Here is a 12,448-nt window from a genome sequence, read left to right as displayed (position 1 = left end):
CATTCTAATACAATACCTAAATGGATGGGGGAAAAAAACAATTTAGTAAAACGGACTTGGCTTTATGCAAATATGCTCTGGTCCCGCCCACGAGGGTGGGCGTGGCTTCCCAGGGAGACCCTGAGCGGGAAGCGCTCGGGTCCCGGCGCGCGTGCGCACTGCGGCGGGAAGCCAACGCTGCAGCCGCCGTCCGCCCTGCGAGCCCTCCTGCGGGCCTGCAATGGCCGGCGCGGTCTCGCTCTTGGGTGTGCTGGGGCTGCTGCTTGTATTTGCGCTGCTCGGGGTTCGCGGAGAGCACCCCGGCCCCGACCTTGGGGCACACCCAGGTACCCAAGAGGGCTGCTGGAGGGAGGCTGGGTCTGCAAGGGAGGAGCCCCGCTCTGCTGACGGGTCTCCGCCCTCCCTCCGCAGGGCACGGCGCCCAGGTGAACCCCGGGGCCACCGAACCCCGGCGGCGATCGCCGCCCAAGGACCAGCGCGAGCGGGCCCGGGCCGGGGCGCTGCCTTTGGGGGCTCTGTACACCGCGGCCGTCGTGGCTTTTGTGCTGTACAAGTGTTTGCAGGTGCGGGACGGTCTGGGGCGAGGGCGCCCCGGGCCTGAATCTCCCAGGGGGGCGCTAAGTTGCCAAAAACAAAACACCACTTCCCATCTGTCTGTAAAATAAAGGCGGTCGTAGTTCCTTGGCTTCCCACTTTATGGGGTTTTGAGGATCCAGAGGTAATGGAAGTGAAGGGCGCCTGGTAAATTGTAAATAATGACGGTCCCATTTGCTCCTCCCACAATCCAGTGCAAGGAGATCACTTGCTGGGAGTCACCCAGTTAGTAATTGGTGGAGCTGGGATTTGAACCCAACTGGTGTCCGTACAGCAAAAGTCTGGCTCCTGGTGAGATTCCAACCTTGGAACAAGCAGTTGAGTGCTACAGCTAGAGTGTCTAGAGTTCAAGACACCAAGTAATCTCAGGTTCTGCTTGGGAAGAAGGCCCCTGAAATGTGAGCTCGCCGTACATTTTGGTGGATTGCAACTGTTGACATGGGAAATAGTACTATCTAGGGCTGTACCTTCAATCCGGATCCTATCACTTACTTGTATTAGGAAATAGAGGGCAGAGCCAATTTGGAAATGATATGAAACTAGAAGAGACAGCTAGTAATGATCCCAATTTGACAGGGCAGGAGGAGGGCCTAAATTTAATCGTGAAACATAACAAGGATGGATTAATACATTCTATTCTTGGACCCAAGTACAGTCAGAAAGAAACATACCTTACTAGCAGCACCAATGAAAGAGGCCTTCCAACTGACTGCTAAGTTTATTGTGTGATGTGTTAACAACCTACTTCCCACATCTGTGCTCAGACAAGTTATTGTGCTTTACCTGCTGAGCAGACACTGGGGGAATGTTATTCTCAGAGCACTGCTTTAAGAGCAAGCACAAGCCCTGCATAGTGGCGCAAGCTTGTAATCCCAGCATTCAGGAGGCTGAGACAGGAGGATCACACAGGTTCGAAGCCAGCCTCAGCTACTTAGTGAGGCTCTCAGCAACTTAGTGAGACCCTGTTTCCAAATGAAATATAAAATAGGTCTGGGAGTATAGCCCGGAGGTAGAAAGCCTCTGGGTTCCACCCCCAGTACCACACACACAAAAAGAAAAGACTAAGAAAGCAGGCAGGGGTATAACCATTATCTTCAGGTTCCTGAGGGGCTATCATGTTGGAGAGACAGGCATTGCTTAAAAGGAGGTAATCAGCATCAATGGAAAGATACATGAAAGACACATTTTGGTTTTGTCTGTGAACTGGCAACCAGAGATTTACCAAGCTGGAGAGAGTTGCTCCTTCCTGAAGTTTCAGCAGAACGTTTGTGGGGCATATTAACATGCTGCTTCATGTCCAGGCTGAGGAGCTGGACTAGCATAATTGTGATTCTCGAGGTAAAAAACCAATAGCTTTCTCTACCAAATTCTCCTGGCTGTGTCTGCAGACTGAGGTGCTGGAGCAGAACTTTGCTGCTACAGTATTGCCCTTTTCCTTCCTCCCGGACAGAGCAAAGATGAGGATGCAGTTCCCCAAGAGGAGAAAGGCAAGAAGGAACCACTGCAGTCAGGTGGGTTGGGCAGAAGGCTCTTCCCTGGGGGGAGATCAGGGGACAGAATTCTTAACCTTGCCCCCCTTTTTCTCCCTCACCCTCAGAGCAACAGCTGGCCCAGTTGACACAACAGCTGGCTCAGACAGAGCAGCACCTGAACATTCTGATGGCCCAGCTGGACCCCCTTTTTGAGCGGTGAGTTTGTGGCAAGTGGGAGGAATGGGGAGGTTGGGCGGCCCCTGAGTGGGTACTTCCGCAGCGTGACTACTCTAGTTGGAGCCCAGCGGGAGCTTCTGAACATGAAGCTGCAGACTATCCACCAGCTTCTACAAGACTATGAGCCAGAGAAGGGTGTGGAGCTTCCAGAGCCAGGTAAGGCGTTGAGAGGGGAGAGGTGGATCATTGAGAGGGAGTGAGTCTCCAAAACCGGAACACGCTGATCTTTCCCCTTAGAGGCCGGAGTACCCTTTCCTGAGGACTTACAAATAGAGGAGGCTGGTGACTGTCAGACCTGGGAGGAGCCTGTAAATTGGAGCACAGAGACGAGGAACCCAGCCACTTCCTGGGAGGTGAAGCAGGGGCTAAGGAGAAGACGCAGCAAGGCTGTGACAGAGGGACTGGGACATAGCCCCAGCCAGGAAGGAAGGAGCACAGCAGGTTTCGTGAAATAAAGTCTGTTCTTGTGACTGGATGCTTCTCCGTGCATTTTTCCCTCCCAGCTGGTCATGCACACACTCATATTCTAGGTGCCTAAGGACAGCTGGGCCTCCTTGAAAAGCTTCCCTTATTAGGACAAAACAGGCTGGTCCAGAGCGAAAGCCAAGAAGACAGAGGGAGCTCCAGTTCTCTTCCTAAGGCCGCAGGCATGCCAGCCTTCAGGGCCCCAAATCCTCTTTCTCATAGCTGAGACGGAATGGTCTTTCCAAAAAAAATCACTTTATTAAAATCCAGGAAAATAAATTATAGAAACTATACACAATTTAAAAATAGCCACCTTTGCAAAGCTGCCACCTTAATAAACTGTCAGTCCCAGATCCCTTCATCTGTGTTGGAGGGCTGGTTCCACTGAGCTTCAGCTGGGTCAGAGTTAATTTCCTATGTGTAGGGGGTAGGGGGCACCGGGTGTCAAATCCCAGGGGTGCTACCAGCTCTTTTTAGGGTTTTTTTTATTATTATTTTGAAACAGAATCTAAGTTACTGATGCTGGCCTGCAACCTCTGATCCTCCTGTCTCAGCCTCCCAAATATTGGAATTACAGATGCCATGCACCATTGTACCTGACTAATTTCCTTTTTATTTTTTATTTTTTTGTTGCTGGAAATTGATTGAAGTCAGGGGGGCATTCTACTTCTGAGCCATACCCCCAGCCCTATTTTATTTTATTTGGAAACAGGGTCTCACTAAGTTGCCAAGGACCTTCTGAGGCTGGCTTCGAACCTGTGATCCTGACCTAGCCTCTCAAGTATGGGATTACAGGCATGTGCCACCACACCCTGCTTCTTAATTCTTAAGAGCTGATAAACCAAAGTAGCTTGGCAAACAAAATGACCCCGGCCAGACCATGAACGGTACTGAGGTCTGTTTAGTGCTGAAGAAGATTCCTTTGTTCTTCTGGCTCAGACCTATCCCTGAAGTATCCTGAGTTCTGGAATTTGTAAGATGACTCTAGTTCTTCTGGCTGCTGCGGAGAGGAGATAATTCAGGCATTACTGTGAGCACTCGGTTCAAACACAATCACCTGCGGGGTTGAGGGACGTCCCAGAAGATGCAAGAATAAGCTGGGACCCGACCTGCTCGTTTTCAATCCTAGGCCTCATCACGGCACTCTTCCTGAGTGAAGACACAACTTACCTGATAGCCACAGTCAGACTGTGGTACCAGCGTGACAGCTCCTCCTGGTCTGTGGACATAAGCAGCAGCTTCTCACGGGGAAAGGTCAACTAGGGAGAGGGCACCTCTTAGTGCGTGGCTCAGAAAGATCCAAGTTGAAGGCTTTGCTGTGTCCAGGAAGTAACTCAAGGATGAATGAGAACTAAACATGAAGCCCCAGCCCCGGCAATCCTCTCGTTCCTATGAAAAGGGACGCAGGCCACGGAGGTAAACCGGTCCACAGGCATAGGAGATATATTTTGGACCTGGGATTCCCACCTCTTACTTACACTGAGCAGTCCACCACAAGGACCGCCTGAGTGGCCAAACACCCTGGAGAGTTGACACTGGGCCATGGGGTAGAGGGCCTTGCAAGCAAAGGTGCCACTCTGTAGCAGGTGCAGCGGGGGTCGAGGCTTGGTCATGAGGAGCCCATCAGAGAAGAGGAAGAACATGCGAGGCCGAGGCTCCCCACTGGGAGGCACCACCAGCAGCCATCCCTGGCGCAGGAACCAGCGACCTAGGGGATGGGAGAGCTGTTGCCCTGGCACGGCTCCAGGATCCACAGGTACCGAAGGAAAGGGAGGTTGAGGAAATGGGGGACGAGCTAGTTCTACAGAGGGAGAGGAGTAAGCGTGCAAGGGGCAGCTGAGGTTCGAGGGGAAAGCATGCCGTCTACCTGAAGTAAGTGCCTTTGCCTGCCGTCCGCTGAGCAGAGCCTGGACACGCCGGAGGTGCTGGTCATTCTTCTGTTTCTGACCAATAGTCTGGACTCTCTGGGCAGTGTCACTTATGAGCCGAGCAGCCCCTGGAATAGGAGCCTCCACCTCAATTCCAACACAGCTTTGACTTGGGTGGGGAAAGACAAGCCATTCTGGAGGGGACCTGAGTCAGGGTCTGACTTCTTGAAGAAAAGGGATTGTTTTTAACTATTAGCTATACGTGTTAATGGGAAATAGGGACATACCAAACATTGTTGGAAGCCAGAATCAGGAGAGGACACGGAAGAGGCAGCCTGACTGGAGAGAACAAGGACTTACGCGTGAGCTGTTGGTGGTCAGGGCTATTGGGACCTGTATTTTCAGCCAAAGCAACAACGAGATTCTCGTACCTGGAATGGGACGTGGGGAAGTCTATAGGGGGGAGTAAAGCCAGACAAAATTCCCTCTGCCCCTCTGCTTTGACACACAGATCAGCACACACACATCCGCCCCCCCCCCCGACTTTCTTCAATTGCAAGGCCAAGAAAGATCTGCTTCTGGCTACTGTTTTTCTCTCTTTCACCTGGGATTTGAACCTGGGCTCACACCACTTGGTCCTTTTCCATCCCACATTGAAGAGTCAATGAAGCCAGGTGTTGTGGCGCAAGGTTGTAACCCCAGACAGAAGGGACCAGCCTTAGCTAAAATTCAGCAAGGCCCTCAGCAACTTAGTGGGACATTGTTTCAACATAAAAAATAAAGCTGGGCTGAAGCTTGGAGGATACATACACACACACACACACACACACACACACACACACACACACACGGATGCTACACTGTAGACAACCAATGAGTCCTTAACTCATTCTCAGGGGCAGAAAATGTATGGTAGACAGGTCTCTCATTTCAACAAACGTCTCCAGATACCCTGTCTCAGGCCCCAGTGCAGTTCAATTCAATATAGAACTCCACAGTCCTGGGCCTGAGGCTGTAGACATTCCTAGATTCAATCCTCAGTACTGGGGGCGGGGGGTAGAAGAAATTTGGTCCCCAGGAGAATATCAGGGGGGTTGGGACACACCCCCATGGTACCCCACAAAACAGAGTGCTGCAGTCATCCAATCTCAGAGAGGTTGGTTAGTTCAAGGGGCTCACTCACTGCTGGAGTCGCTCGAGGGGCAGAGGGAGCAGGTCCTGCAACTGAAGGCCCCCAAACTCAGGGCGGCCTTCCTGAAGCTTCACAAACCTCCGGAAACGTTTGTTTTTCTTTAGCTGCTCCTGAAGTGAGGGAGAGAGAGTTGGCAGCAGGGAGAGAAGCCATTCCTTATATTGCATTCATCTGCGTACACACCCCTCAACTTTCAGTAAAATGTGCTCCCAAGAGAAACCTGGACTCCGTGCTAACTCAGCACTGACTGGGCCCCAGAGGATAATAAAAAATACTGGGGAGCCGGGCGTAGTGGCTCACGCTTGTAATCCCAACATTGGGAGGCTGAGACCAGAGGACCGCGGTTAGCGGACAGCCTCGGCTACTTAGTGAGGCCCTCTGCAACTCAGTGAGACCCTGTTTCAAAATAAAAGAATAAAATATAGGGCAGAGGGTGTAGCTCGGAGGTCAAATGCCTCTGGGTTCCACCCCTAGACCCTCAAAAATAAATGAAAAATAAATAAATAAATAAATAAATAAATACTGGGGCTATATGAATGAAGTTTGGGTCTCTAGATAAAGAGGTAATGAAAGCAAAGAAGGAAAGGGTGGATTTGAGGTCATCTCCAGGTTACCTGTAGGGTGGTCCGGGACCTCTCTGCATTGGCAGCAAATTGGGTGTAGAGTTCCAGGTGGGGGCAGAAGCCCTCCAGCCCCTCACCCCACAATCCTTCTTCCAGGTATGGAAGGAGCATTCTGTGCGGGAGAGGGCAATAAAAGGGCACTTGCTCATTTAATCCTCACAACCCTGCCCGCAGGTAATACCATCACAAAATGAGCAGGTTAAGGCACTCGGGTTCAGAACCTGAGTCGCTCTGACTCAGGGGTCGGTGCCGGAGGCCAGGGCCCGCCCTCGCCCCTTCCACTCACTGGCTGGCGCCGTAGATGAGCTCCCAGGTCCCAAACAGGGCCTGGCGCTCTGGTGGTCGCAGGGTTCCCTTGGCTTTCAAGATCCCCACGAAGTACTGTGAAGGAGAAAATATAGGCATCTCAGCCCGGAGGAAGGGGAGGCCAACGCCAAGGTGCAGCCAGAAACTGCAGAAATCTGCCTGGATTCCCCCCATGCAGGAGGACGGTCCAAGACCCACTTTACTGGGGCCAGCGCCCGTGCAGAGGCCTTTCCTGGCCTCGGGTCCCCGCCCCACAGGGGAGGGCGCTCCGGGTCCGCACCGTGGCCACCAGCCCCAGTTGCTCCTGGTAGCGCCGCTCGGTCTCCAGCAGCTCCCGGGCGGTGCAGGCGCGTTTCCGATCCCAGCGAGCACGCTGCTCCCGCACCGGGCACCGCGCGCCGGGGCCGGGGGTCCCCATGCCCCGCCAGGCCGGGCTGCAGCCCGCCACAGATTCAAATCCCAACCGCTCCCGGGCGGGGCTGGGGCGGGGCCGGAGGGGCGCATGCGCAGCCCGCCTCCTCCGCACGGTCCAGGTGGGGCTGGGATGGGCGCGCCCCTCAGCCGCTTTAAGCTGGGGTAGCAGCCTGCCCTGGGAGTTGGGAGATTCAGAGGTGCAGGCACTGGCAGAGCCTTAGGGTTTTGTCTGTAGAAATGGGAATGGGGCGATAATTGCGGTACGGAGCCGGGCGTGGTGGCGCACGCTTGTAATTTTCGCGTTTGGGAAGCTGAGACAGGAGGATCACAGGTTCGAAGCCAGCCTCAGCTCCTTAGCGAGGCTCTCGGCAACTTACTGAGACCCTGTTTCCAAATAAAATATAAAATAGGTCTGGGAGTGTACCCCGGAGGTAGGCGGCCTCTGGATTTCATCCCCAGCACCACAAATCATTATCATAATTACGGCACAATTCTGCCAGTCATCCCAATGCTTTCACTACCAGGAACTTTGTTGAGCTCGAACAAAAGTCCACAGGCTTTAAGCTTATTGTTTTCATTTCATACTGATTCCAAACCTTGCGGCCAGCTAGCTTCTGATGAGCAGGTGTCAGTAACTAGTGTGGTAGTGTAGATTTGCTCTAATTCTAGCCAAAGGCAAAAGCTTTAAGTTGAGAAGTCTGGGCTGCCGAGTCAAAGCTGTACCATTAGGTCAGGAGGCTGAGGCAGGAGGGTAGCCACAAGTCTGAGGCAAACCTGGACAATTTGGTAAGACCTCATCTGAACATAAAGTTTACAGAAAAGTGGAGGGGCTGGGATGTAGCATGTATAATGCTTTGGGTTCAATTCCCAGCCCCATAAAAATAATAAAACGCAATAGATTTTCCTTACTTAGCCTTTCGAAAACTTGGAGGTAACCTTGGAAAGTACACTGGCAGTGCCATTTTGTTAGTGTGAAGCAGAAAAATGTGTTGTGTGTGTGTATGTGTGTGTGGTGGTGGTACTGGAGGTCTAAACCTGAAGCAATCTGCTTCTGAGATACACCCCGAGCCCTATTTTAAAACAAGGTCTTGCCAAGGTGCTATGCAGTGGGTTATAGGTGTGCACCACTCCACCTGTAAAATGCGCCTGTCCATCCATTTTGTTGGTATGTATCAGAAATCTTAAAATGTGCCTATTCAATGTAATCCCAGTACTTCAGAGGCTGAGACAGGAGAACTGCAGGTTGGAGACCAGCCTCAGCATTTAGCAAAACCCTCAGCAATTTAGGGAAACCTTGTTTCAAATTAAAAAGAAAAAAAAAATCAAGGTGGGCCGGGTGTGGTGGCGCACGCTTGTAATCTCCACGCTTGGGAGGTGAAGACAGGAGGATCACGCAAGTTTGAAGCCAGGCTTGCTGGCTTAAGAGATCCTGTTTCCAAATAAAAGTATAAAATAGGTCTGAGAGTGTAACCCAGAGGTAGAAGGGTTTCCAGGAACCCCAGTACCAAAAAAAAAAAAAAAAGATGGGCATATGCTTGTAATCCCAGTACTTGGGAGGATGAGACAGGATGATGCAGCCTCAGCTACTTAGTTAAACCCTCTCTTAGTGAGAGCCCGTTTCAAAATAAAGAATAAAAATAGGTCTGAGAGTGTAGCTCTGAGGTAGAATTCTCTTGGGTCTAATCCCCAGTAATGAAAAAATTAAAATTAGAAATTAAAAAATCAAGCCAGGGCAGGGCATGGTGGCACATGTTTGTAATCCCAGCATTTGGGAGACTGAGACAGGAGGATCGTGTTTGAGAACAGCCTCAGCTACTAGGCCCTTTGCAACTTAGTGATATCCTATTTCAAAATAAAGAATAAAAAAAAATGGGGCTGGGGGTGTAACTCGTAGGTAGGCTGCCCCTGGGTTTCATCCCCAGTAAGTACCATAAAAAAAAAAAAAATCAAGCCAGGCATGGTGGCGTCTGCTTATAATCTCACCATTCAGGAGGCAGACACCTGAGGATCCGGATTCGTGGGCAGCTACTTAGCAAGGCCCTTTACAACTCAGTGAGACCTTGTTTAAAAAATAAAAAGACCCCTCCCCCCCAAAAAAAATAGGGCTGGAAGTGTAGCTCAGAGGCAGAATGCTCCTGGGTTCAATGCCCCATAAACAATACATAAGTAAATATGCCTACTCTTCAGACCTAGCACTTCCATGTCTAACAATGTATCCTAAATGGTTACTTGGGAAAATATATGTACCAGGATGTTTGGAACAATGTTGTTTGTAACAACAGAAAATTAGAAGCCACCTAAAAGTCTAGTGGTGATAAATAGATTCGGGGGTTGGGGGGGGGATCTAGTGCAGCAATTTGAAGAAATAATATGAAAACATTTAAAATGTGTTTTACAAACCGGGTGTGGTGGCGCACGCTTATAATCCCTGTATTTGGGAGGCTAAACAGGAAGATCACACAGGTTCGAAGCCAGCCTCAGCTCCTTAGTGAGGCTCTCAGCAACTTAGTGAAACCCAAATAAAGAATAAAAATAAATTGGGCTGGGGGTATAGCTTGGAGGTAGAATGCCTTTGGGTTCAATCTCCCGCACCACAGTAAATAAATAAATAAATAAATAAATAAATAAATAAATAAATAAAGTGTGTTCTACATTCATCCATATGGAAAAACATACATTGTAAGTATATTAAATATGAAATATGTATATTTCATATTAAAACATTTAAAATTATGTGTTTAACATCCATCATAGCCGAGCGTGGTGGCACACACTTGTAATCCCAGCATTTGAGAGGCTGAGACAGGAGGATTGTAGTTCGAGGACAGCCTCAGCTACTTAGTGAGGCCCTTTGCAACTCAGTGAGACCCGGTTTCAAAATAAAGAATAAAATATAGGGCCAGGGGTATAGCTCAGAGGTAGAATGCCCCTGAGTTCCAATCCCAGTACCTAAAAAAAAAAAAAAAAAAAAAAAAAAAATCCATTCATACCGGAAAACATACATTGTTATACACATTGTAACTATAAAATGTTAGAAGGCTGAACAATCAAAAGCTACTTGTGGTTTTTATCCTTTGGTGATGAGATTGAAGATAATTCAGCAAGTAAGTATGTATTAAGTAGCTACCCTGTCCCAGGCAGTGAGCAAGTAGCTGAGGTTAAAGGTATAAATGGACAAATAGGGTGAATTTTAAAATTATCTCATACTTTTCTTTACCATTCCTAATTCTACATTGAACATGCATTATTTTGGAATTAGAAAATATATTTTGTATTTTTAAACAAAACGCAAGAGAAAACACTAGGTTCCATTCCTCGCATTTTGGACTCAGGAATCTGGGCCCCATGTCAAGAAGCAGGGGGTTGTCAGGGTTCTGAGCTCCCCTCCGGCTCTGACATTCTAAGAATTCTGAGAATGGAAAAATGCTGGGCTTAAACAGGGAGAAACAACTTAAAGGTCCTCGATGGAGAAAAGGAGAATTTGGGTCAGACTGGATCTTAGGCTCAGGTCCCTAGGAAACGGGTAAGATAAGAGATGGGGGTTACGTGGTCTCACATGAGTGAAGGACAGCTCGCGAAGGGCTCAGGCACGGAGAGGACAGACAATCCCAGGTGGTCAGCATCCCTGTGACCCAGGTGATGGGAGGAGGGCACAGTGCCTGGGTGTGGTTAGTGATGGCTACTTGTGGGTACAGCCCGCTGTGAGAGCTGGTGGGGGAATCATCCAGCTCTGGAGGAAGAAGGCAAAGCTGAGAAGACATTCTGTACGTGAAGACATTCTGCGCATCCCCTTCAGTTCCACTACACTGAGGATGGGGCGGACCCAGCGGTGGCCCCCGTGAGACGTGAGGCATGTCCATGACCATGCCCCGGCCCCCAGAACCTGCAAATGTAACCTTATCTGGAAAAGGGACTTTTTTTTTTCAGATATAATTAAAAGTCTTGAGACATCTTGGTGGGTCCTTAATCCAATGGCATGGCATAAGGGGCACCCATGGAGAGAAACAAGTGTGAAGAGTCCATATGAAAGGCAGGTACTGGACTTATGCTGCCAGGGAGCCACCAGAATCCAGAAGATGCGAAGAAAGGTTTTTCCCAGGAGTCTTCAAAAGGAGCCAGGCAGCCTGGCATGGTGGCACACACTCGTAATCCCAGCACTTGAGAGGCTGAGACAGGAGGATCACACACTTGAGGCCTGCCTCAGCAGCCTAGCAAGACCCTGTCTCTAAAAAAAAAAAAAAAAAAAAATATATATATATATATATATATATATATATATATATATATATATATATATATATTACGGGTCTGGGGATGGAACCCAGGGGCATTCGACCTCTGAGCTACACCCCCTGCCCTATTTTTTATTCTTTATTTTGAAACCGGGTCTCACTGAGTTACAAAGGGCCTCACTAAGTAGCTGAGGCTGTCTGCGAACTGTGATCCTCCTGTCTCAGCCTCCTGAATGCTGGGATTACAAGCGTGTACCACCACGCCCGGCTTAAAAATAATAACAAATAAAAAGGACTGGAGATGCATCTCAGTAGAATGTCCCTGGGTTTACCCTCCAGCACTAACGTATAAAAGTGTGTGTGTGACACCTTGCTTCAGACTTCCAGCCTCCAGAACTGTAGGAGAGTAAATTTCTGTTAGTTAACACACCTAATTTGAAAGGTAATTTGGGTGTTTGCTTTGTGGTAGTGGAGATTGAACTAGGCATGATACACCACTGATCTCTCTCCCCTCTGTCCCTCTTAACCCTTTCTCCCCTCCCTTCCTCTCCCTCTCTCCTTCTGTACTGAGGATTGAATCCAGGGGTGTTTTACCTCTGAGCTACACTCCAACCCTTTTCATTTTTTATTTTGAAACAGTGTCTCTTACTAAGTTACTGAGGACCTCACTAAGTTGCTGAGTCTGGTTTCGAACCTGCAATCTTCTGGCCTCAGTTTCCCAAGCACTATGATTGCAGGCAAGTGCCATGGCACCCTGCGAAGTTGTGGTAATTTGCTACAACCACCCTAGGAAACTACTATTATGGATGGTGCAATGGCGCCGAACTACAGGTCAGTCTCGAGGCCACAGAAAAGCTTTGATCCGTCTTTGTTCCTAATCCTGTATTGAGGAAACGGAACTCTTCTACTTTATTCAGCCAGGAAACAACTCCCTCCTCTGCAACCCCAGGCTAAGTAGAAACATGTTTAAGTAACATGTTCTTTGGCGTTTAAGACCCTAATGACCAAAGGCTTGGCCTTGAACCATGTCCTGCCCCAAGTGGGA

General features: G+C 49.4%; 2 protein-coding genes across 2 annotated transcripts; one reads left to right on the top strand and one right to left on the bottom strand.

Annotated features, from left to right (window-relative positions):
* Positions 1-220: 220 nt before the first annotated feature.
* CCDC107 (coiled-coil domain containing 107) lies at positions 221-2,286 on the top strand (the record flags this gene model as incomplete). The annotated part of the gene is made up of 4 exons (XM_080708722.1): positions 221-326; positions 412-563; positions 2,045-2,105; positions 2,192-2,286. The coding sequence occupies 4 exons, from the start codon at positions 221-223 to the stop codon at positions 2,284-2,286; spliced, it is 414 nt and encodes a 137-aa protein (XP_080564848.1).
* A 1,648-nt stretch (positions 2,287-3,934) lies between these two features.
* ARHGEF39 (Rho guanine nucleotide exchange factor 39) lies at positions 3,935-7,175 on the bottom strand (the record flags this gene model as incomplete). The annotated part of the gene is made up of 8 exons (XM_080709327.1): positions 3,935-4,027; positions 4,247-4,476; positions 4,636-4,764; positions 4,997-5,067; positions 5,820-5,938; positions 6,443-6,563; positions 6,738-6,832; positions 7,038-7,175. 8 exons carry the CDS (start codon positions 7,173-7,175, stop codon positions 3,935-3,937), a joined length of 996 nt encoding a protein of 331 aa, XP_080565453.1.
* Positions 7,176-12,448: the final 5,273 nt, after the last annotated feature.

The sequence above is a fragment of the Muscardinus avellanarius genome (assembly GCF_963383645.1).
Source record: "Muscardinus avellanarius genome assembly, chromosome: 13".
NCBI classification, from domain to species: Eukaryota; Metazoa; Chordata; class Mammalia; order Rodentia; family Gliridae; genus Muscardinus; species Muscardinus avellanarius.
This window is presented reverse-complemented; position numbering and strand designations above follow the sequence as displayed.